The following is a 22,639-nucleotide window of genomic DNA, read 5'->3' on the forward strand; positions in this document are numbered from 1 at the left end:
AACCATCACCAATATTTATAATGCTTTCGGTCTTAAGTTTGGTCCTCATTCTCTTATCAACAGTGATCTCAAGTGAGTCTGGGGTAATGCCAATCACAGAGTCAGCTTTTTTAATCAGTTTATTCATCCTGTTTTTATCATCCACACAGATGCTGCCAACACAGCACAGCATATAAGAGGACACTAGCCAAGATTCCCTGATAAAAAATATAAAGAAGATTCTTGCTAATTTCAAAGTATCTCAGCTTCCTTAAGATGAAAAGTATTGACTGCCTTCTTGAAAACAGCATCAGTATTCTTTTTCCAGTTTAATTTACTGTCCAGGAAAACACCAAGGTATTTATAAAACTGGACAGTCTCGATCTGCTGACCCTTAATGATCACTGGGGAGACCTCGTCCTTTTTTCTTCTGAAATCTTTCATAAGTTCCTTTATTTTTCCAACATTCAATTTGAAAAAGTTTGCATCACACCAGCTGAAAAAAGAGTCAATTATTTTGATGTTTACTCATAAGGTCTTATTTTTGTTCAGACCACCAGAGAACTAAAACAGAAGTAGACAACTTGGTTCCTGACTTGAAGAAGGTATCCACTGAATTATTTTTTATTATTTATTATTTATTTAATTATTTATGTCTTAATTTCTTCTCTGAGCACTGACCTCCATTTGTGGAGTGGCTGAAGGGCAAGAGTTTCCTTCTACTTTAGAAGTATACAGTTCTTGTGTGTGATGGTCATTCATGGTGGATTTTAACCTCTCCATGAACTTCTTTCATCAAATGAAAAACTGTTATTTTAGAGGATGTGTTCTGTGTGATTGACTGATGGTCATTGCTCCTCTCCACCAGGTGGAGGCGCTGTAGGACAAACAAACACAGCAGCTTTGTTCAGGTTTAGATGGAAACAAGAAGCAGCAGAAGCAGTGCTGCTGACGCTGTTGTAACATGTAGACACTGTTGTTGTTGATCGTGTGTTTGTTTGTCAGTATGCAGAGTGTCAAAAGACTGGGTCTCGCTGTATTACTCAGGCTGCACTCCAACGTCTATTCACAGGCGCGATCCCACTACTGAGCGGCACGGGGGCTTTGACCTGCTCCGTTTCCGACCTGGGCCGGTGTACCCCTCTTTAGACGACCTGGTGGTCCCGGGCTCCCCCAGGAGCACCATATCGATACCGAACTTAGTGTGGACACCCGATCGACATAGTCCGCTGCAGCTCAGAGCTCCTGAGCTCAAACGATCCTCCAGCCTCAGCCTCCCGGTAACTTGGATTACAGGCGCGCGCCACCGCACCCGGCGAGAGGTGTCTTCATTCATAAAGACTTTGAGGTTTTACTACTAACATGACGTCATCAGGGAGCACTCTGGCTGCAGAAGCTGCACTGTTGAAGGTTGTTTATGTCCATGTTGACTGAACCTAAGGTCTTTTTTTAATGCACTCACAAAGTTGAAGCTCAATCAGAGGTTTAATTAAAACACTAGTTCTAAACTTTTGTGATAAAAAGACACTTTAGTTTTAAATATCGCCAGGTCAGACATTAGACTTCAGAAATGCCTCATTTTTTCAATTCAATTCAATTCAAAATGTTTATTGTCGTGTGGACAGTAGGAAACATGTTTCCCTGTACAATGAAATTATGTCTTTGCTGTCCACAATGAATGTCAACAATAAAATATTAAAATTAAACATAAAATGTTTGGATGCAAATAATAATAATAATAAAAACAATAATAATATATACAAATATACAAAATATACAAAACAAAAAATAAGGTAATTTTAAGGCAGTAGAGTGTGAATAGAAAATTTAAACTGTGCAGAAAATGAGTGTAATATGTGCAAATTGAGCATGATGTAGTTTGTGATTGTTACACTCCTGTCAGTTGTTTAGGAGTCGGACGGCAGTGGGAAAGAAAGAGTTCTTGAGTCTGGAGGTCCTGCATTTAACAGTTCTGTTCCTCCGGCCTGAGGGTAGGAGTATGAACAGTCCGTGCTGGGGGTGGGTGGGGTCTTTGAGGATGGAGGCAGCTCTCCTGTGGACTCTGCGGTGGTAGATGCTCTGCAGAGAGGGCAGTGGAGTCTTAGTGATCCTCTCAGCAGTCTTCACCACTCTCTGCAGGCGTCTGTGGTCCATAGCAGTGGTGCTGCCGTACCACACGGTGATACAGCTGGTCAAGATGCTCTCAATAATGCAGCTGTAGAAGTTGACAAGGATCTTGGGGGACATACCAAACTTCCTCAGCCTCCTCAGAAAGTACAGCCACTGTCGTGCCTTCTTGACGAGCTGTGTGGTGTTGAGTGTCCAAGTGAGGTCCTCACTGATGTGGACGCCCAGGTATTTAAAGCTGCTCACCCGCTCCACCTCAAGTTCCCGGATGAACAGTGGCCGATGAGGTCTCCTCTCCTTTCTCATGTCCACTACTGTCTCCTTCGTCTTGTCCGCGTTGAGGGTGAGGTTGTTGTCATCACACCATGACACCAGGCTGGCCACCTCCCTCCTGTAGGCCGCTTCGTCCCCGCCAGTGATACATCCTATCACTGCGGTGTCATTCGTGAACTTCAGGAGGATGTTGTCTTTGTGGGAGGCGACACAGTCGTGGGTGAACAGGGTGTAGAGGATGGGGCTGAGGACGCATCCCTGTGGAGTGCCAATGTTTGTAATAATGCTGGCTGAAGTCCTATTACCAATCCTGACAGACTGGGGCCTGCCAGTCAAGAAGTCTAGGAGCCAGTCACAGAGGGCGGGGTGCAGGCCAAGTGTAGACAGTTTGTGGGTGAGTTTGTGGGGGATGACCACGTTGAAAGCGGAGCTGTAGTCAACACAGAGTATCCTGGTGTAGGAGTCTTTGATTTCCAGGTGCGAGAGAGACTAGTGGAGTGCAGCAGCGATGGCATCTGAGGTGGATCTGTTGGGCCGGTAGGCATACTGCAGGGGGTCCAGATTGTCCGGTATGCTGCTCTGGATGTGGGCTACTACCACTCTCTCGAAACACTTTGTGATGATTGGAGTGAGTGCATCTGGCCTGTAGTCATTCAGGCAGGTGGGCGGGCTCTTCTTGGGAAGATGTATCGAGGAAATTACTAAGACTTGACTTCATACAATAAGACTCAGTTGACATCAGATGGCTTACGTTGATGAAAGTTTATACAGAAGAAGAATACTCATGAGGAGACATGATTCAACATCACACTTCTGTACTCATGTCTTGCTCAATCACATCTGCAGAACTTTTTGAAAGAAATTGCATATATCCCAAAAGACATTATCATTATCAGGGTCGTGTCACGTTGACCCACCTAGACTAATCTGTGACGTCAATAACACTGGAGCAGACAACAAGTCTACCAAACATCCTTGCAGATATCAGGAAAAACAGTTGACACTCTCTAAGCTGTCCTTGGTGTTCTAATCACAGCTGAACTCTGTCAGGTCTGATTGACATTAGAGAACAGTGAATAAACCTAATGACTTCTGTACATTATAATTTAAGTAACTACAGAAATTCCACCACAAGGGGGACAATGGTTGAGGTCTTGAAGCATGAGGGAACGATGCTCTGGCTGAAGGAAAGGTTGAAGATGGAGGTGAGAACATCAGCCAGCTCGTCAGCACATGCTCTGAGGGCCTGCCCAGGGATGTTGTCTGGTCCTGCTGCCTTGCAGAGGTTTATCTTTCTCAGGGCTCTGTGTACCTTTTAAATCTTTATTAACATTTTGTACTACTACATATCATAACCTCCCTTTGCCTGTGTGTTGCTGTCCTGCAGTACTCCACAGTGACCACAGAGAGACGCTCCTGGACAAACCATGCTGCATGCTGGAGAAGCTGCAACTAAAAGACGCAGAGATCCAGAGGATGAGTTCAACAGAGCACCATCCTACATTCAGGGCTCATCTCAAAGTCATGATCACAGAACAGATGTCTTCACTGTGAGATCTCAACATGCACAGAGCAGGAACGTCTGAAGGATGAACAATCAACAGATTATAATACATGAAATGATTGAGAAAGACAGCAATGTGAATTCTGTTGGGAACAGATATGAATAAGTGCAACTTGTTTTAGTACATATTTTCATGAATTCATTCATCTTTTTAATTTTGTGGCTATATCTCTAAATTGTGTCAACCATCTAAGAGTAATTCTTCTTTTAGGTTTGTGAAGCTGTAATACATATGTGTAAGAGACCTCATAGCAGCAGAGTTATATTTGGTTTGGAGCCAAGTGTCTGTTGTGAGCTGAAAAGGAAATGTGACTCTGAGACTGAAGAAATGTAAATGTCTGATATTTATGAGTCAAGATGATGTCTTCTTCTAGCCTTTTAGAGATGAACTGAAGCAGCCAGGAATTTGTGGGCTGTACCTTCTAGCAGAATATAAGCAACACTGTGAAGATGAAGACATTGCCACTCTGCCCATGATGGCCACTTTACTAATGTTTGTCAATGATTGTGAGATCTTGGTCAGCATGGGTCAGCAATGGTCTGCACTTTGTCAGCCATGTGCGTTGTGTTTCTGTGTTGTCTGGCTGAACCATGGCTGAATAAATCTAAGATGATCCACAGTCTGTTTCACGATTTCATCATTGTCCATTTAATACAGAAACAACCCCCACCTAACAACAAGTCAAGAATGATTCTCATTTTGTTTATTTACTGTCTTGTTTTTTTTGTTCAGACCTCCAGAGAACTAAAACAGAAGTAAACAACTTGGTTCCTGTCTTGAAGAAGGTATCCACTGAATTTTATTTGTTGTAGATGTGAAGTCCTTCTTTTGGATCACCGACCTCCATTTGTGGAGTGGCTGAAGGGCAAGAGTTTCTTTCTACTTTAGAAGTATACAGTTCTTGTGTGTGATGGTCATTCATGGTGGATTTTAACCTCTCCATGAACTTCTTTCATTATATGAAAGACTCTGTTATTTTAGAGGATGTGTTCTGTGTGATTGACTGATGGTCATTGCTCCTCTCCACCAGGTGGAGGCGCTGTAGGACAAACAAACACAGCAGCTTTGTGCAGGTTTAGATGGAAACAAGGAGCAGCAGAAGCAGTGCTGCTGACGCTGTTGTAACATGTAGACACTGTTGTTGTTGATCGTGTGTTTGTTTGTCAGTATGCAGAGTGTCAAAAGACTGGGTCTCGCTGTATTACTCAGGCTGCACTCCAACGTCTATTCACAGGCGCGATCCCACTACTGAGCGGCACGGGGACTTTGACCTGCTCCGTTTCCGACCTGGGCCGGTGTACCCCTCTTTAGACGACCTGGTGGTCCCGGGCTCCCCCAGGAGCACCATATCGATACCGAACTTAGTGTGGACACCCGATCGACATAGTCCGCTGCAGCTCAGAGCTCCTGAGCTCAAGCGATCCTCCAGCCTCAGCCTCCCGGTAACTTGGATTACAGGCGCGCGCCACCGCACCCGGCGAGAGGTGTTTTCATTCATAAAGACTTTGAGGTTTTACTACTAACATGACGTCATCAGGGAGCACGCTCTGGCTGCAGCAGCTGCACTGTTGAAGGTTGTTTATGTCCATGTTGACTGAACCTAAGGTCTTTTTTTAATGCACTCACAAAGTTGAAGCTCAATCAGAGGTTTAATTAAAACACTAGTTCTAAACTTTTGTGTTAAAAAAGACGCTTTAGTTTAAAATGTAGCCAGGTCAGACATTAGACTTCAGAAATGCCATTTTTAAAAAATCTGTCATAACATTTTGTACTACTGCATATCATTACCTCCCTTTGCCTGCAGCCGCCCCCAGCCCCATCACCATTGATGAATCCACCGTGTCTACTGTGGAGTCTTTCCGCTTCCTGGGGACCATCATCACTCAGGACGTCAAGTGGGAGCTGAACATCACCTCCCTCATTAAGAAAGGAAAGCAGAGAATGTACTTCCTGCGGCAGCTGAAGAAGTTCAACCTGCCAAAGACCATGATGGTTCACTTGTACTCTGCCATCATTGAGTCCATCCTCTTCCTCCTCCATCACAGTCTGGTACGCTGCAGCCACAGCAAAGGACAAGTGCAGGCTGCAGTGCATCATCCGTTCTGCTGAGAAGGTGATTGGCTGCAACCTGCCATCTCTCCACGACCTGTACACCTCCAGGACCCTGAGGCGTGCAGGTAAGATTGTGGCCGACCCCTCTCACCCCGCACATGGACTGTTCTAGACTCTCCTCTCTGGTAAGAGGCTGCGGTCCATCAAGACCAAAACCTCACACCACAAGAATAGTTTCTTCCCCTCTGCTGTCAGCCTGATGAACAATGTCCATGCCCCCCCCCCCCTCCTCCCACATAACCCAGACTCTCATCACCCCCACAGTCAGTAAAACTTCAAAGTAATGTGAATGCTGAACTGTTCTTTATGCGTTACATTAACGCCCACTCAACTTTAAAAATGTATCTTCCTTACATGCACTCTGTGAGTAGGTTGCATACACTAAGATTGTTTTCTCATAAACCACTGCACAGCTCCTACATTGTACTTATTGTACATTTTGTGTTGTAGCCGATATTAGCAGCCACATTTTACAACCTCTCTTCCTGCAGGACTCAGGACTGTGGATTAACATCTGGGTTACCTTTTACCAAGAAACAAAGGAACTGATCAATGATTTGAGTCTCCCTCTCAACCAAGCGTAAACAGAACACTCTGCTATCTACGAATTGACCCCAAAGACATGAACTATGACCGAAACCAGTCTCTGCAAAGTCGTAAAATTGACCATCTGTGGAAATGCTGCTGAAGAGCTGAATTAAACCACAGCGTTCAATTCTGCATCAAATGAACATTTATGTCTTTCTTCATCTAGATATTTGTAATTGTCACATTGAATGTATTATAATCATCTTTTTAAACTCAAAATCTGATTTGCAGAATAGGAATATATAGTTTTAATTATAAAAACCATTATAGTTATAATAGTTTTAATAGGAATTTGACGTGGAGCGCTATTGCCATCTAGTGTTAGAATGTCCATGAATACATAACCTTTATAATTATACATTTAGACGTGTTATAAAGCATACTCTTTGATATTAGCTATAGAAGGTGTTATTTAAAGACACCAATTTCTTTTCCTACTTTATTAACATGTCCTATTAAGAATGTTGACTGTATAACATGGTTTTGTTCACCTACAGGCTGGGATTAACTGAGTATGTTCCCAGATGGTGTGATTTTCAGCTCAACATGAATCTGATAGAAATGTTTGTCTAAATATATGACGTGAACCTACATCAATGTCGATCTGATAGAAATAATATCGAAATGAGTGTATGGTGACGTATATATGTTTAGATTCTTATTCTTAATCTTATTGAGTAAACTCGGTTTAGTTAAAACAATTGTCCTCCGGTCAGAATGGGAGTGACCCTTCTCCTGCAGGCCCACCTCCTTCACCCGCAGCTGATAAGAGTTCACACTGAGCTCAGATCTCCAGGTTTTTAGTTTTCAGTTTTTTAGTTTGTTGAAGTTTAGAGCTTCAGCTCTTGCTCGCTTCTCTTCGGACTTCAGTCCCAATCACTTCTTTTAAGTTTGTGCCGTAGAGACGACTCTCTGCTGAACTTTTATTTTCAACGCACATATTTTTGGAAACATCAATTCTTTCTGGCTCAAGCAAGGCTTTTGAACTTTCTTCTCCATAGTCTTTGCTCTTCAATTTTGAACGCCAATTCCTTAGTTTGGATTCTTTGAGATGGCCATCCGGTTTATCTGAATTGGAAATCGACGTATCAAAAGACTCTTTAATATTTTTCCTGTTGGATCCTCTTGGAGCTTCTGAGACGACGGCTGAACCGACGTACAGTTTCCATCCCAGCTGCACACTCCGACCCAGGTGTCAAGAGCATCTAATCTGGTTCGTGGACCTCTCTGGGCCCGAAAAGAACCGCTTGCCAGAGACTGAAACACGGGACCAGCCGGCGGAGTTCAATCGAACACAACTCAGAGTAAAACTGCTGGTTGCTGGTGTTGGAAGATTAAGTCTTAAGTTGTGTCTATTCAGAGCCCTCCTTTAAATCCAAATAGAATCCCAAAATTAATTTATCAACTTTTTCCCTTTGTTGATAATTTGGTGATTAAGTCATTCAAACAATACCGAGTCTTATCTCGTCACTAAATATATAATGTCACCATACCTTATAATTGCATTATCCCGATCATAATAATCATATTCTTTATCTGTTTCATCTATACATTATTGTTTACCCCTTTTTATATTAAATTTTACACATACAATTCAGGACTTTGTCTGTGTGTTTTCTTGTTTAACATTTCCAGAACTTGCTTCTTCCAAGATATGAAACTGACTGATTAATTAATTAACTTATACCATTAAAGTTATTTTCTTCCTTTAACAGGAAGTGGTGCCCCTTCTTAAATCCGAGGTTAAATAAAGATATAACATCTTAATAAATTAATTACGCTACAGTGTTTTTTTATCTTTATTCATTATATTTTATATTTTATGTTTTACATTTTTAAATTCTATTTTCTATATTGTAATATCTTCTTATACTGTATTATTTAAGTTGTTGCTAGTTCTGCGTTATTTCCTTGTTAATTGTTTAGCACCAATACACCAAGTCAAATTCCTTGTATGTGTAAATGCACTTGGCAATAAACCCCGATTCTGATTCCCATTCTGTGTGTTGCTGTCCTGCAGTACTCCACAGTGACCACAGAGAGACGCTCCTGGACAAATCATGCTGCATGCTGGAGAAGCTGCAACTAAAAGACGCAGAGATCCAGAGGATGAGTTCAACAGAGCACCATCCTACATTCAGGGCTCATCTCAAAGACATGATCACAGAACAGATGTCTTCACTGTGAGATCTCAACATGCACAGAGCAGGAACGTCTGAAGGATGAACAATCAACAGATTATAATGCATGAAATGATTGAGAAAGACAGCAATGTGAATTCTGTTTGGACCAGATATGAATAAGTGCAACTTGTACAGCTGAGCGTTCAGGGTGGGAGAGGACTCAGTTATGTTTTGTGGTCTCTAACATTGGCAAAATGTGACAGAGCTGCCTCTAGTTCTAAGAATCAGACCACCAGTTCAACAAACCAAAGGTTTTTGGATGTGAATGTGATATAGGTATCATTTGCTTTGGATGGTCAATAACTTTTTTCTTGACAAGTCAAGAATAATTCTCAGTTTGTTTATTTACTCATAATGTCTTATTTTTGTTCAGACCTCCAGAGAACTAAAACAGAAGTAGACAACATGGTTCCTGTCTTGAAGAAGGTATCCGCTGAATTTTATTTGTTGTAGATGTGAAGTCCTTCTTTTGGATCATCGACCTCCATTTGTGGAGTGGCTGAAGGGCAAGAGTTTCCTTCTACTTTAGAAGTATACAGTTCTTGTGTGTGATGGTCATTCATGGTGGATTTTAACCTCTCCATGAACTTCTTTCATCAAATGAAAAACTGTTATTTTAGAGGATGTGTTCTGTGTGATTGACTGATGGTCATTGCTCCTCTCCACCAGGTGGAGGCGCTGTAGGACAAACAAACACAGCAGCTTTGTGCAGGTTTAGATGGAAACAAGAAGCAGCAGAAGCAGTGCTGCTGACGCTGTTGTAACATGTAGACACTGTTGTTGTTGATCGTGTGTTTGTTTGTCAGTATGCAGAGTGTCAAAAGACTGGGTCTCGCTGTATTACTCAGGCTGCACTCCAACGTCTATTCACAGGCGCGATCCCACTACTGAGCGGCACGGGGGCTTTGACCTGCTCCGTTTCCGACCTGGGCCGGTGCACCCCTCTTTGGGCGACCTGGTGGTCCCGGGTTCCCCCAGGAGCACCATATCGATACCGAACTTAGTGTGGACACCCGATCGACATAGTCCGCTGCAGCTCAGAGCTCCTGAGCTCAAACGATCCTCCAGCCTCACCCTCCCGGTAACTTGGATTACAGGCGCGCGCCACCGCACCCGGCTAGAGGTGTTTTCATTCATAAAGACTTTGAGGTTTTACTACTAACATGACGTCATCAGGGAGCAAGCTCTGGCTGCAGCAGCTGCACTGTTGAAGGTTGTTTATGTCCATGTTGACTGAATTTAAGGTCTTTTTTTAATGCACTCACAAAGTTGAAGCTCAATCAGAGTTTTAATTAAAACACTAGTTCTAAACTTTTGTGATAAAAAAAGACACTTTAGTTTAAAATCTAGCCAGGTCAGACATTAGGTTTTTGGATGTGAATGTGATATAGGTATCATTTGCTTTGGATGGTCCACAACTTTTTTCTTGACAATTAGAATGATTCTCATTTAGGTTAGATTAGAAAACTTTATTGATCCCCAGCGGGGAAACTGATTTGTCACCAGGTCAGTTCATAAACACAACAAACAATATTGACAGTCCACAACAAGTAAATAAATAACAAACACACTGAAACCATTTGAATAATCATGTACAGCCACGAGTCAGAAACACAACTAAAAATGTTCATTAAAATATTGGACTGCTGCAGGAACAAAGGACCTTCTAAGACATTTAGTGGAACATTGTGGCATCACTAGTCGCTCACTGAAGGAGCTTCGGAGTCCGTTAAAAACACTGTGAAGGATTCCCTTCAAAGATCAAAACAGTTTTAAGTTTGGTCCTCATTCTCTTATCAACAGTGATCTCAAGTGAGTCTGGGGTAATGCCAATCACAGAGTCAGCTTTTTTAATCAGTTTATTCATCCTGTTTTTATCATCCACACAGATGCTGCCACCCCAACACAGCACAGCATACAAGAGGACACTAGCCAAGATTCCCTGATAAAAAACATGAAGAAGACTGTGCCTTCTTGAAAATAGCATCAGTATTTTTTTTCCAGTTTAATTTACTGTCCAGGAAGACACCAAGGTATTTCTAAAGATGGACAGTCTCAATCTGCTGACCCTTAATGATCACTGGGGAGACCTCGTCCTTTTTTTGAAAAGACGTTGAAATGAGTCACGCAGAGGGAGAGAGTTAGAGAACAGCTGAACCGACGCTGCTGATTGAGCTGTGTGTTTAGAACTCAAAAAGCACATATACATATCGTTTGATAGATTTAGTCTTGAATGTATAAGTACGATGGAGGACTAGGGCCACGTTACATTTTTTTTTTAAATTTCGAGATTAAAGTTGTAAATTTACGAGTTTAATCTTGAAAGTTAAAAAAATAAATATATTTTTTAACATGGCCCTCATCCTCCGTTGTACATAAGCACCTATCGTGTTTGTAATATATCACATGTACACTACATATATTTTTATTTCTGGAGCTTTATGTTGAAAATTAGAAGCTCAGGGGACTCGACTTCAGGCATCCAGACAAGAGCACACAGACGAGAGAGCACCAGGATGCAGCCATACAGTCTTGCTGATTCCAGACGGTCAAACTGAAAAGGAACGCTGGGATGCTGTTGCTATGACAACACAAAAAGTGAGCAAGAATAGCATCCTTCGAAACAGCACCGATATCCCTGTAGCTGAATCACAAACCAAAGGAGTTTCTGGTCTTATTTTGTTCAAATTATCAGATTCAAAAAGATGATTCCACCAGCCGAATCTCTCCTCAAACACGACAATCCAGTTTTGATCAGCAAAAGCACTGACAGAAAATCACCAAAGGTAAGTTTAGTAACGCCAGCCGAGTTTAACCAACGTTTTGTGGTAAAAGTTAGGCATGATGGCGAAAATTGTTTTGACCGTACAGATATTCTCGCTATAATGGCTGCTGTTTCTATGTTTTTTACCAACATCTTTCAATCCCCAAAGCTTTTTAAAGTTATTATCATGTATTTCAGATAGGCAAAGAAAGCTGATTCATTGTGTAACATGAAATACTTTTCACAACAGGGGCGCCCTTTAAAAGTGAGTCCACAGCAGGTGGGGGAACAGTCTACCCCTGTTCCACCACCTCCAAAATCAAAACCCACCTCTACTGACACCACCAAGCAGGAAGATGAGGAGATCCTAAACGCCATCGTTCCACCCAGGTACAGTTGCATCCATCTACAGTGTGTGTCATTCATTAAGTTCAATCCACTCAGTTTACCTAAACTTCTGTTATTGCAGGGAATGGACTGACGGAACCCAGCTGTGGGTGCAGCAAGTGTCCAGTGCACCTTGTACAAGAACAGATGTTATTCACCTAGAGGAGCTGCTGGACTCAAAGCTGCAACAAAGGCAAGCCAGACAGACAGGAATCTGCCCTGTCCGCAGGGAGCTCTACTCTCAGTACTTTGGTGAGAAGGAGGCTCTGATATTTGTGATCACTGAGGCTATTGTGTTGACAAGGATTGAGGATCAAAGAACAAGAATTTGAACCAGTTTTTTGTGCACACATGGCTTAAATTTAATTGCCATGAAGCATTTTGTATACCACTGAAAGCACATTTATCTCCGCAAATATGTTACTGTTGCATTTACTCATTTTCTGTTTCTTTAAGATGAGCTCATCAGACAGGTGACCATCGACTGTGCTGAGAGGGGCCGGCTGCTCTCGCGGGTAAGAGATGAAATTCAAATGACTATTGCTGCCTACCGGACTCTGAATGAAAACAGTGTGGCCTTTGGTATGAGGAAAGCCCTTCAGTCAGAGTCAAAGGTTGACATGGAGAAAAAAGTAAGGACATTCACTTTTTTGTTGTGTTTAGCAACAATAGATAACATACACATGTGGAATGTTTGCCAATATTGGCATCCATCGATAGTATCGAGAATATACAGTGTTTGCCACAGAAGCTGAAGGAACAACTATCGCATGCTATTTGGTTTAGTATCCAGCAGAGGGCAGCATTCCTCTAAAATAATGTTTGGGCTTAACGTCACTTATCCTGCATTTTAATAAACTTCAAACACCTAGATTACTGATCTTGACGATGAGAAACTGGAGCTAAAGAAGCAACTGAACAAACTCAAGTCTTCAATTCAGCCATTGAAAAACGAGAAACTGAAAGGCCACAGATTGAAGAAAAGAAGCACGTGGAAGAGATCCAGTTCTTCAAGAGAACCAACCTGCAGCTCAAGGTGACGTTTCAAGGCTTCATACCACATAAATATATCTTCCCCCTGCACTTGTTCCTGTAGTGGATGTGTTTATGATGTTAATACTCTTATTTTGTTTTCCTCTTTAGACCCAACTGGAATTGATCCTCACACCAAAGAAGTAACACCACCATCAATAACAGAGTGGCCATTTGACTGCACACAATGTGACATTTGTCTTGTTTCTAAATATCTATCAAAGTAAATTCCACACAGTGTAATCAGAAAGAGTTTAATTTATTCCAACAGCATGACATGACAAATACAGCTCAAGTACTATACACATCTCTTGAACATCAAGAGAGCATCACACGTGTTCATGATGAATGAAAAGTCATTCAAACACAGTTCTTGGTTGAAGGGGAGAATAAGTTGAGAAGGCAGTTTTTGTTCCGAGAGGGACACGCTCAGGATGAGGCATCAAGTGGCTACTTGATAAAACCTTTTATACACACCTGTTATAAATCCACCGTCTTTCAACTCCTTGATTCCATTAATATGTCCTTTTTTTGGGCTAATTTAAATAAAAGAATCATTCCATGTTGCCTTTACAGACTTCTCTCTAGTGCTTCGATCTTTTAGCCTTGTTGCCCTCTGTGGATGAAGCCGGGGCCTTTCTGTTCTTGTTTTTCACGTTGTGCGTTTCGTAATAGTTGTGCCTTTCTTTTCACGGTCCATCGCTCTTCTCTGTGAAGACAGATAAAGCAGAAACAGAAAAATGATTCCGGGATTCCTCTCCAGATTAGCTCGCTTCTGATGAAAGGCGCTAGTCCAAAACGAGTTATATAGGCCGTCTTGTCCTTTCCAGAAGTAAACGTGCTCGCGATTTGTGAGTCAGGGAACATCAAACGGAAGAGATCTCCTATCCCCTCATTGGAGTTGTAAGACTGGTGCCTTGACCACTGTGTTTGAAATCCACAAAACCTCCGATTTCAGTGTTGGTGTCGCACCAAATGCTGCTCTCAGGTCAGTGCTAGTAGCAGCACATACTAATCATTTATTTCTTTATATAAAACAAATGTTAGATAAAAGTCCAGTCTTGACACAAATTCTGAATTTGTTTTTTTTATTTCACATAACAAGCACTGTACTTATTCATTCTAGTGCTATTGTTGCCATTTACCAAAAGAGAGAATTCTCATTTAAGAGTCTGGCAGGGCATCATTCATGAAGTAAAGAACATCTTATATTTCATAACTGATGCAACATGAGTTACTTTTTTTAAATAATAATTTATCAGAATTGACTAAAACATGATTGTGTTACTGTGAAACAGAATAATTAGTATATTATGGCTTTGTTTATACACAGACAAAGAGATGTCTTACTCACCATTGTTTATGAAAATGTCTGATCAACACAGAGGTTCAGATCACAACACAGGCATTGTGTGTTGTGAAGTAAGGAATGGTTTGCATGGTCCAAATAAGACAGTACATGCTTTTTTTTTTTTTAAAGTAAAGCTCTACTGATAATTTAATGGATTCACAATCAAACATTTAAAGGTCACATTACGTAAAATACACTTTTCCATTTTATCTACAAACCCCCCCAATTACAGGAAAAGTTCTTCCTCTCTATCTTTTGCCTGCTCCGCTTTTCAGAAAATGTATGCTCAAACAGGCAGTTTGGACATTTTCCATTTGTGTCATCACAAAGGGAAGCAACCCCTCCCCCAGGTGGGTGACACTCCCACAGCTAGGTGTTTGTTCTGCCCTCTGAGTCTGCCTTCTCACCGCAAACAATTGGGCAGGAAAGCCCGAGCCACATCTCCTTTCTCTAGAGAGAGACGTGGTCAAACACAGCTCATTTACATATTTAAAGATACAGACACAGAAACAGTCTGTTCTGAGCAGGGCTGAAATAGAGGGGTTTATAGACATGATCAAAAACAGAATCAGAGTTGATTTATAACAAGACACTTCCCAGACATGTTATGGGAGCTCAGAGACTTATTTAAACTGGATAAAGATGAGAATAATATGTGTCCTTTAAACTAACGTGTCCTCCTGAGACATTATATGGAATACTGGTTACAACAATAGTGGAAGTGTTGAAGGTTGTTGCTTATAAAGTTGAACACCTGCACTACTATTTTTCTCTTTGCAGAAGTGCTGAGCTGAACTCATTTTCATTTTTTGTTTAGTGTATAAAAACCCAGCACAGTATTTTCATTCATGTATTCCTAGTTTGAGGTTTTCTAGATAAAAATATAAAATATTGTCATCAACATCCTTTCAACCTCATCATGGCAGGATTTTATCACAGTGTGCAGTTCCACTTGTTAAACAGAGATGTTGATGACCATCAATGACTTCAGTCCCTTCCTGTTAATGATTTGAAATGTGCTGGTATTGTGTATAGTGTGTTATTGACGTGACTTAATGGTGTCTCTAAAATCAATCAAATCATGATAATGGGTTCACATGTGCAGCTCCTACTATGGAAAGACTGAATACTTTCTGTAAAACCATGAGAAGCAACATTTTTCATTGGCTTAATACATACTATCCCAGTTATGGAGAAATAATATTTAAGATTTGAAGATGATGATGGTTTCTGTAGGGACTTGGAATGGGAACTGGAGGGTTCCCTCGCAGCATTAATAAAGTATATCTTCTTCTTCTATATCGCTTTTAAGAAGTTTCTGAAATAGTCTTAATCCTTCCTTACACATAGTTAGATTAGAAGTTTTCATCAACTCTATTCAGATTTTTCTCAACAGTAAGAATAACAGTAAAGGATGTCACTTGAGAATTACATAAAAATTTGGCTCCACAAAGCTAATAGGGCCAATAGCTATTAAATGGGTTACTGTATTGTAACTGCAGCCTCTGAATCCAGACTGGACGTAGAATAACGACCAATGTTGGGATGACAGGTTTGTCTGTTGTTTAGTCTGCTGTATCTCTTGACAGAGAGGGGGATACTTGACCCAACCGTAAGTAGTATCTGGTAGGTAGAGTTTTATTCATGCTTGCTGTGATGAATCCTCTCCGCATAGATCTGTTCAGTGAATGGTCTGTAAATGAAGCAGAACGAAACATATAGTTTTACAAATACATCAGAGACTAGAACACTTTACCACTCTGTGCCAGGTTCGTTTGTGTAGTTTTAAGAGAAGCCTTGTGTTTCAAAATGTGTTTTTTTAGGAGTTTTTCAGGAGATTGCAAATGTGAAAGCCCTATTTGACAAGTGTCCACAGTATTGAGAAATACATACCCCTCAAATGTTATTGCAACACTGTAGACCACGGCTACAAAAGCAGTCAGGACAAGACCAACAGGACTGGCACCACTGAAAAACAGACAGGGCGAGAAAAGAGTTAGGGTCAAGTTATTGTTGTGTGGGCAACTTCATTTTCATCGGATAAGTCAAACATTTACAATGAGGTACTAAAACAGAGTGTCTTAATCTTAATAAAAATGATTACATTGAAATAGTTAATAAAGTAATCACAATATCAGAAATATTTTAAGGAAAATAAATACAGTATGTCAGGAAAATAAATACTATTCTTGGAAGGGAGAATTGTTCATGCAGACCCACATAAACTAATTCTTCTCCTAAAAACGAGAGGTAAATTCAGAGGCCCTCCTCCATTTATTAAACAATGGTTTACCCCGCAGTTAATCACACAGAAAACTGGTTCACCTTTATCACCTTTGTGCCAAAAATGTAGCAGAGGAAGCAAAACAGTAACAGTGCACATCATGTCATCAAACTGGCATCTAAAGGGTTAAAATCCTGTAATTAATTAATTAAATAAATGGTATTGATCAGGACTGAAGTTGATTAAAACATTCAAACCAAAATAGTGGAGGGAAGATATTGCTATATAATATTTTCATGAATGTTTTTGACCACGAGTGTCTCAAAAGGGCCGTTAAAAAGAACGACACCGGAAGGGTTAGAATCTGAGAGCTGATCTTCTTATAAGAGATTAATTTTAAAAATATAAGAGAAGGAGAAGGGAAGGAGAGAGATGATGGTGACATACAGAGAGAAGAGGGGGTAGTGAAATGTTCTGACTCTATCCACTTTCCTATCCCTGTCCTATACATAAAGGCACAAAAAGCCCAAAAATAAATCTTTAAAAATAAGTAAACATACATATACACACACACTTACATGAGTGCTAGGCCCAGGTAGTTAGCCGTGCTACCCCAGTACATCGGGTTATCCGTGATGTTGAAGGGAAAGCCCGTCACCTTGTCATCCATTAGGATTCCAAAGTAATCACCTGCAAAACACAAACACGCACGCACACACACACACACAATCTGTTAAAGCTTTGAGGATATCTATATATCTGTCTCCCATCTGAGGGTCATTCTTCTTTCAGGTCTGTGTAGCTGTAATACAGATGTGTATTACACTATGTACTAATTGTTGTTGAATAAAACAAGGGTCTGGTGCCTACTAGTATTTTGATTTATTTCTTGTTGAAGTTATTATTCTTAAGAATAACGTCTTTCATTGAAATACCCTTTTTTGTTACTTGATGACTTATTATGTACGTAAGAAAATATTAAAATTGATACCTACCAAGGAATGTTCCAGTGAATCCCAGCGCCAGGAAGCTGCTCACCACCAGCACAGTGCCCAGCACTATGAGAGCTGCACCAGCGTAGAAAACTTCAGTCCTCTCCAACACGTCCCACCTGGCCTGGGATTTCATCACCACTGTCATACTGCAAAACAAACAAACACATTTAATCATAGAAACTACATGTCACTTTTCACAGTACATGCACCAGTGATTAAAAAAGTGTCACAGGGAATCTGTTGTTTTGCTATGGATGAAGTACAAAAGACTTAAAACAAAGCAATAGTCACTCTGATAGACAAACTGATCCCAACTTAAACACTCACAAACTACACCCCAAACTGGGAAGTTGTGACTTTGGCCAGTTGATGTAACTGGTTTGTCGGAAAAGATGACGAGATTTACTTTGAACATTGTACTCACATTTAACTCTACTTCTCTTTGCGTCTTTCTTGTCCTGCATTACATATGAACCAAACAGATCACCATAAATGAACACAGTATGTATCCTGGGCTTTTTAGACTTGTTGTTAACTGTTTTACACGCTCCGACTAGATGCTATTTTAAAAGTACGTCGACCTTCACATTTAGTTGAAATCACAAAACTTGTGAATACTGAACAAAAGTTCAGGTGTGCTCTTTCATAGTGATGCTGAAAAAAAAAAGGTCTTACAAGGGTCTGCTTTTAAATCAAGCAAACGTGCAATATTACAAAAAAAAATCTACACAATGAATGTGTCTATCTATCTCTACAGATCAAACATAGATCTAAATAAGATTTCGGCTAATAAATCTGTATCTGAATTTTTTTCTTCCTAATATCAATATCGGCCCCAGAAATCACATATCGGTCAGGCGCTAATTTCAAAATAACCATAACCCTAACCCTTATGGATATTCCATTTATGTTTTTTGTTAGCTATGCCCCAATTTCTTTTAAAGTTACTGGGCATAGTTTTTATGTTCAGGGTGCCTTTTCACCATTTTAATCCAAATTGGTAGATGTGATTGCATGTACTTCCACTAGGTATTATGGTAACAAAATACTTCAGTGAGAAGTCAGCCAAGAGGAATTAAGAGGAACCCCACCTATTATCCATGCAGGTCTCTTAAGTCCATTAAATGGATGTCATATTTTCTGTAGGTTAATTATTATTCTTCATTTTTTGTTAACATGCTACGGCAATGTCATTTTGTTTGCAGACATGGCAATAGAGTAAAGTAGCATGTCTTAGAGCACGACCGATTAATCAGCCAGCCGATAATATCGGCCGATATTAGCATATCAAGTGACAGTCAGTATAGCCTCATTTTAATTGCAGATATTTGCGATATTCCTATATTAATCACCAGTTTCATTTAAGTATCATTGTATTACACTATCAGTTCTCCTTCACCAGCATAGTGTGCTTTATGGATTACAACAGGCATTTTCTGTGTAAGTGTTTGATAACTGCATTTGAGGGTCCAATACAATAAATGTATCTATATTTATATATCCTTGCAGATTGAAGATAGTTTTAATAAAAATATCGGCAACCTTTTTTATTTTCTCTTCCTAATATCAATATTGGTGTTCACCCCAAAAATCCCATATCTGAGTCAGGCCCTACTTACTATTCGATGCTAAGTTGCTTTTACTGGTATCTGACAGTGCAAAGACTTTCTGGTAAATTCATAAACATGATAAAAGTAAGTGTTCAGGTTTAACACACACAGGCTTAATAATTCTTAAAATTCACACTATAAATAAGAGATGTTAAACAACATTGCATCCATTCTGCCACACCTGTTTTCCTCTTTAATGTTATCCAAAAGAATCCAAAACTGATTTGAGTGACCATTCAATTATCTTAGATTTTAATTTTTGGGCTTTTTGTGCCTTTAACTGAGAGCTAGGACAGTGGATAGAGTCGGAAATCAGGGAGAGAGAGTGGGGAATGACATGCGGGAAAAGGAGCCACAGGCCAGACTCGAACCCGGGCCGCCCGCTTGAGACTACAGCCTCCATACATGGGGCGCGCGCCCTAACCACTGCACCACCAGCGCCCCGTGACCATTCAATGATGTTTTGAGGGTTAAAACTGACTCTTATCCAGAAGTGAATAATCAATCAAATTGCTTGGAATGAGCTTAGTGGGGTTAGTATGCGTTTCACCTGTGGCTGCGATACACGTTGAGCAATATGATGACGAAACCCAGACAGTAACAAGCCAGGTAGGCGCTACCAAAGAGCCTGGAGAGTCTCCGTGTACGATGTTCCCATCTCGCCACCTGAATAATGACAAGAGAAAGAAAGCAGCAGACATGAGATCATGATGGTTCTCTTAAATATCCTACTGACTGTGTGTGTGTGTGTGTGTGTGTGTGTGTGTGTGTGTGTGTGTCAATCTACTGTAGATTAAGGTACTATTTCTCCTGTGTGATTCAAAATGCTTCTTACCACATTCCAGAAGAGAGGGTTGAAAAAGATGGCAAGCACAGCTATACAAAAGTTGGAATCACGAAGGTTTATACATTTCATGAGCTCTTGCATGAGCGTCAGGTCCATCTAAAACAAACAAAAAAAATACAGTTAGAGGAAAAAAAAACAACTCATGATAAATTAAAAACATAGTTACATGAATCTGATCTGAAATACAATATAAAAATGTGTTTATTAAAGCCAGGTGTCTAAATTTCCAATGTAGCTCTGTGGATTTTAGTTTGATGTTCAGTACATTTTTAATAATCTTAAAGTAACACACTTTTGTTTCATGTGTACAGTCTATGGTAAAATCCTTTAATGTAAAGTATTGAGATTATACATAATAGGCGTCACAAGTTAAAGAAAACAATTATTATGTGTAGGTAATGCTCTCTGATTTACACGAAGGAGACAAAAGATAATTTATGGGGGAGATGTCAAGGTATAGATTGACAGGCCAACCAATCAGAGAGCTAGAACAGGCAGCTCGGCTGTGACATGCTGAATGTGTACTATGAACAAGTTTGATTAAATACTTTTCGGATAATGTACTTATGTATTTCTACTGAAGCTGGTTCTGAAAAATACACGGTATCGACCTGCAGTCTTATTCGACACCCGGATGTGGGATGACTCTCATCAATGACGACATCATGGGTGTAGTATGGACGAAACCAAGTGCTGTGACAAACCGGGAGATTCACGAGCCGCTCTATTGATTCACACTGAACTTTTGAACCGAGAGGACTTCCGTATTCAACATGTTTCTACTTACCTTTGAGTAGTCGAGGTTGTTGAGTCCTCCGCAGCAGTCCAGTAGTACTGAGTGCTCTTCAGGGTTTTTGTTTCCTACAGCAGCGATGTCGCGGTCGTTCATTAACTCTCAGTTGAGTGTGTGTGTTGGGGATAACGACTATTGCACAATTTGAAGATAAAGTTCAATGTTTTCACTGATAGACGGGTGTTTTTGCTGTGTGCAAATACATGCTAAATCAACCTTTGACCTTCCGCAATGCATGCTGGGAAATGTAGTTGACAGTTGACGTGAACTGAAGGAAGAAGCGTTTCTAAGACCTCACAGTCCGCACAGTCCCTATTATTTATTAGAAATTAAATAAAACATTATTTTTTTTTCACCATATTTCAACATATTAATCGATAGGCTTTTTAATTGCATTTCTTGATTTTTTTTTGTTGTTGTGATGAACAATTTTTATTATTATTATTTTTTTTTTCAAAACATGACATGACAAAATAGGCATACAATGCCCACCAAACTTAAAACAAGCAGACAAGAAAATCCCAAAACAATCAAGAAACAAAACAAACAAAAAAAACAAAACAAACTGTCATCACCCTGCACCCGTCTGTCCTTGGGTGTTAATGTACAATAACAGTCCTTGATCTTTAGCGGACATAGCCTTAATAACTGCAGCCATAACATCAGTACCAGTGACAATAATAATAAGCCAACCACATTACTTATAAGTCAGCATTAGTAAAAAATAAAAGGATAGATAAAATAATTTATATCTTTATATTATATAAAAAAAACATAAAAAAGTACAATAAAAAAGGAGAGAATATAGAAATAGATAAATAAAACTTAAATTAAATACTTCTGCCCATATACATGACAGATGTACCCATTGCATGAACAGCTTAAGATATACATTAGAAAATATGCATAACCATACAAAAGTAGAATCTGCAGGCAAACCTTTCAGAGAGAAAAAAATAAAATAAAAAAAATAAACTGTACTGGTACTGGACGCAATTGTCCACAAACACTCCGAATTTGCATCTCTCCACTCACTGTATCACCCATTTCAGGGGCCTTCTAAGAAGGATTTGTATTTGCCCCACTTCCTAGAATACAGATCTAATTTACCAAGTCGTTTATAAGACATTTTTTCAAATGCTGCTACATTTCTTGATATTTCTTTTCGATTTTAGCAGCCTATATTAAATTAATTTACTTGTTGTGCTTTGTTCTGGGGTATCTTGAAAACTAAGGCATTTTTGGGGGGTTTGATCCTTTACTCCCTAACCATGATATATCTATATATAGGCTATCCAAAATAATAGGCCTGTATAACTAATGCATTAAATATTTAGGATTTGTTTTGCCACTCCATCTCCTTTAACTCGTTAATGTCTTGTGTCTTTTTTGGTCAAAACGTCTTAATAAATCCATCAGACAGCTCTATTAACACAAACACACACTTTCCCTATGGACACCGTATGAGCATTCATCAAATATGATAATTGTTCAAGCCTAGCTGGAGATAGTTTTGAGCTGAACAAGTAGAGGCCTATAGCTCTGTGTTAATTACATATGTGCATATCATTATGCATCTGAACAGTAATCAGGGGTATTTATAAGAATAAGTTCTTAATGCTTGTATATGGTAACTCTGCAGCCATTGTATACATCATTTGGTCACAGCCTGACAGAGATAAAAGGTTGCCATTGGTAACCAATTTTTTTTCAAATGTGAACCGTATGACCATTATTAAGCCATTTCTGATAACCTAGCAATACATTTGTGTATATTGGTATACGGAATATATATATATATATATATCT

The 22,639-nt window shown here is 39.9% G+C and overlaps 1 protein-coding gene and 1 pseudogene across 1 annotated transcript; one reads left to right on the forward strand and one right to left on the reverse strand.

Moving 5' to 3' along the window:
* The first annotated feature begins 10,727 nt into the window (after positions 1–10,727).
* On the forward strand, positions 10,728–13,173 carry LOC136177299 (axonemal dynein light intermediate polypeptide 1-like; annotated as a pseudogene).
* A 77-nt stretch (positions 13,174–13,250) lies between these two features.
* On the reverse strand, positions 13,251–21,065 carry pemt (phosphatidylethanolamine N-methyltransferase). Its single transcript, XM_020648316.3, has 7 exons — positions 20,825–21,065; positions 20,026–20,133; positions 19,741–19,856; positions 17,581–17,726; positions 17,164–17,275; positions 16,255–16,329; positions 13,251–16,054 (listed from the first exon to the last, which is right to left on the reverse strand). Exons 1-7 carry the CDS (start codon positions 20,924–20,926, stop codon positions 16,000–16,002), a joined length of 714 nt encoding a protein of 237 aa, XP_020503972.1. The 5' UTR covers positions 20,927–21,065; the 3' UTR covers positions 13,251–15,999.
* Between the last annotated feature and the right edge of the window lie 1,574 nt (positions 21,066–22,639).

This window comes from Labrus bergylta, chromosome 21 (genome assembly GCF_963930695.1).
Source record: "Labrus bergylta chromosome 21, fLabBer1.1, whole genome shotgun sequence".
Lineage (NCBI taxonomy): Eukaryota > Metazoa > Chordata > Actinopteri > Labriformes > Labridae > Labrus > Labrus bergylta.